At 39.8% G+C, this 3,641-nt stretch overlaps 1 protein-coding gene across 1 annotated transcript; it reads right to left on the reverse strand.

The window, feature by feature from the left end:
• Positions 1–229: 229 nt before the first annotated feature.
• LOC115683459 (probable indole-3-pyruvate monooxygenase YUCCA10) lies at positions 230–3,201 on the reverse strand. Its single transcript, XM_030607990.1, has 4 exons — positions 2,590–3,201; positions 1,125–1,358; positions 877–999; positions 230–424 (listed from the first exon to the last, which is right to left on the reverse strand). The coding sequence occupies exons 1-4, from the start codon at positions 3,199–3,201 to the stop codon at positions 230–232; spliced, it is 1,164 nt and encodes a 387-aa protein (XP_030463850.1).
• Positions 3,202–3,641: the final 440 nt, after the last annotated feature.

Raw genomic sequence — 3,641 nt, forward strand, 5'->3', positions numbered from 1 at the left:
CCACTACATACCAGTAACAAAGCATGCATGCACGCAGGAGGCCTTTCATCCCTAATCATAATAGAAACCCTAGAACTCACAGGGAGTTTGGGAGCTTGCACCCACGTTCAGATGCGTTGTCTTATACATTCCATACTTCAAACCAGTCGACGATAGTAACTTTATCACTACATATATAAACAGACATACATAGAACACACAGATAGAGATAGAGCGAGAGCAACGTTGATTAGTTGATTTTAATCTTCTCCTTCGTTCCGTTTAGAACTTCACCGATATCATTGGCGATGGCCACCGAGTCTCTTGCGATCCCCGCCAATCCTTGCTTGGAGAAACCGGCACAATAGATGCCGTTCTCTCCCTTCCAGTGATGCGGGCACAGGCATTTCGGCATCCCATCTTTGTTCATGATGCACTCGTAATCCTGCACGTGTCCAACAAAATCCATTCCTTCAGTTAGAAAGTATGAGAGAGTGAATAACATGATCACTTCAATATCCTGATTCAGTGAAAGTAACATTATCATAATTAATATTCAACTACCTATATAGTATAGCACAAATCATCACAATTAATTAACCTTAAACTACGCGTATTTGTATCTACCCAGCAAATCCGATATCGTTTTCAAAAGGCTGAACATGTAAATAGATATGCTTTCCTTCATTGAAAAGGAGAGTAGCCTACAAAATATGCCTGATTATAATATTTTTAGGGAACGGATTTTGCTAATTATCCGAAGTGATGCCTACATTCTCTACTTCAGTAGTGGCATTATTAGTGCACCTTGGGTTTCATGAAAAACTACCCAACTACACATGAAATTCAATGCTATAAACTTAGTATTATGGTGCTATGTTAGTTGTTTGGACCCACCTTGAGCCAGTAATTTGCAGTACTCTTGTAGCCTGTCGCGAAGATTATATCATCGAATTGCTTAACGACGCCGTTCTCAAACATCACATTATTGCCATTAATCCTCACTATTCCGGGAAGAACCTGCAGAAAGATCAGAATGATCAAAGCCACCGTGATTATAAATGTCGAAACAGTAAACACTTGAGCTTTGCATGATTGACAGAAATAAACATGGACAAATTGTCAATAGTATACGTAGCTTTTACCTTAATATCTCCGGATTGGATTTTCTTAATCGTGCCGACGTCAATCACCGGAGTTTTTCCAGTGGCCACTTTCAGGTGAAACGGGCCTTTAGCCGGTCGACAGATCCCATACCTAGTCAAATCGCCATACCAGAGCTTCTCGAGAAATGTCACCACGGCATCGGCGATTGTCATCGGGACGTACTTGGATAGTAACATTCCGATGTAAACCATTTCCTTGTTGAGCACATGAAACTATAACAGGTTGCACAATTATATCAGTATATAGATTATTGTCCTTTTAAGTGTTTCTCTCTCTCAAAAAAAAGAAAAAAGGTTGAGGAATTGCCAAATTATTATGTGATTGAATTGTTGGTTTGATTGACCACCATCTAATTAGTTTAGCATTAAACAAGGCATTTTAATTATAACTAGATATAAATAGATCTGACAAAAAAAAAATTATAACTAGATGTTCACCGTAAACCAACTATGCTTTTACTATAAATGAAAGATACCGAGATTTTGCAATCTTGTGCTAAATTTAGGCTCCATTTGTTTCGCAGAAAATATGACGATTTTGAAAAATGTTTTTCGGAAAATCATTTTCTAAGAAAATGACAATACTTTTCTATGTTCGGCTGAGACCTGAAAATATACTGGAAAATATTTTTTGTTGTTCAGTATGGAAAATCCTGATTGCACTCCTTTTAATAAATTTTCATTTTTTTAAAAAAAAATCAAATTTGTAATTTTTTTTAATATTTCTTTTCTTTTCTCTCTTTTTTATTTTTTTCATTTCTTTCTTCTTCTGCCGGTCGTTGGCCACGGCAATGGCCAGCAATTGGCCACAGGCGAGGCGTGGCCTTGCCTGAGGCTGGTGAGGCAAAGCCTCGCTTATGGTCGGTGACCGGCCGAGGAAGAAGAAAACATAAAAGATAGAAAAGGAAAAAAATAGAAAATAATTAAAAATTAGTTTTAAAAAAGGAAAAAAATAAGAAAAATAAAAGTAAAAATTTGGTGAAAAAAGATATGGAAAATGTTTTCCTCACTTTTGAAGATATTTTCTACATTGGTGGAAAATGTTTTTTTTAACTAGTTTATTTTTCGTGAGCCGAATGACGGAAAATTCAGAAAATATTTTTTTGAAAGTTATTTCCGTTAAACGAGCAGAGCCTTTAATCTCATCACGAAGGTTTAAATGAAAAGATCATGATGCTACTGGGCTTTAACTGTCCTAAATAAATGCAAGTGGAAACATTATGAAGGCCTTTCGATGGTATGCAATAGCATATTTAAAAGAGAAAAGAGACTGTTGAATTAGGTCAAGTCCGTGTCATGCATGCCCATTCCGGGGGTCAAAATTACAATATTATATATATATATATATATATATATATATATGTGAATGCGATCAAGTAATGAGAATAAATGAAGCAAAAGAGATGGAGAACAGAAACATAGGTAAATGGAAAAGTGGTCATACTGGGTTCCTTATCACAATGGAAGTATGAGCGCCAAAGTTTGATAGATCATAGCTAATCTCCATCCCTGAATTTCCACAGCCCACCACTAAAACTTCTTTGTTCCCGTAATCTTTCCCGGATTTGTACTCGCTCGAGTGGACGATCTTCCCCTCGAACCCGTCCAACCCGGGCAGCTCAGGGACGAAGCCCTCGCCATTTTCGCCTGTGGCGATGACCAAGAACCGCGCCAAGTAGACCTCCTTCTCTTGGGTCGACGTGTTCCTTGCCTCGACCCTCCACTTCCTCTCGCTCTCGACGTACAAGCCCACGTCGACGGAGCGGCAGTACCGGGGCTTGATGCCAAACCTCGAGATGTAAGAGTCGATGTACTCGACGAAGGATTTCCTGGGCATGAAGGTGGAGGACGACGGTGCATGGGGCATGTAGGGCAGTGAACAGAACTGCTTAGCAAGATGGAGGGTCAAGCGATCGTATGATCTCTTCCTCCACAGTGACGCGCAGCAGTCTTCTCTCTCTAGAACTATGTTTGAAATCGAGAGGCGAGATAAACAATTGGAGACCGCAAGGCCTGAAGGGCCAGCTCCTACTATCAGCACCACCACCTCCTCCATGTTAAGCCTAGGTTTTCTTCTGTTTCTCTAGCTTATTTCTGTTTGATTTTGTAACCTGGATGTTAATGTGTGGTGTGTGTGTGTGTGTGTGTGTGTGTGTGTGTGTGTGTGTTCTGTTGTGCTTCCTCTTTATGGTGGAAAGAAGACGTCATTGCTTGATGCCAACCCGCTTCCAAATGTCGATGGCGATTACCTACGTTGCGCACAAGCCCTATAATCGGGGGTTAGATGTCACAAAAGGCGATGCCACGATGAAGGAGCTGAGTCTTCTAACTCAGTTGACCTTATTACCTTTTCTGCCGACTCTTCTCCTTCATTAAATAATGCAGATTCTGTACTTGATTATGAGGAATTAAGATATGTGTATGGGAAAAAAGTTGACAGAAATCAAGAGTGGCGAGCAATGGATATGTATGCAATAGGTCATGAATGTCTCCACG

The sequence above is a fragment of the Syzygium oleosum genome, unplaced genomic scaffold (assembly GCF_021117445.2).
Source record: "Syzygium oleosum isolate NSW1041296 unplaced genomic scaffold, Sole_v2.1 Sole_v2.01, whole genome shotgun sequence".
Lineage (NCBI taxonomy): Eukaryota > Viridiplantae > Streptophyta > Magnoliopsida > Myrtales > Myrtaceae > Syzygium > Syzygium oleosum.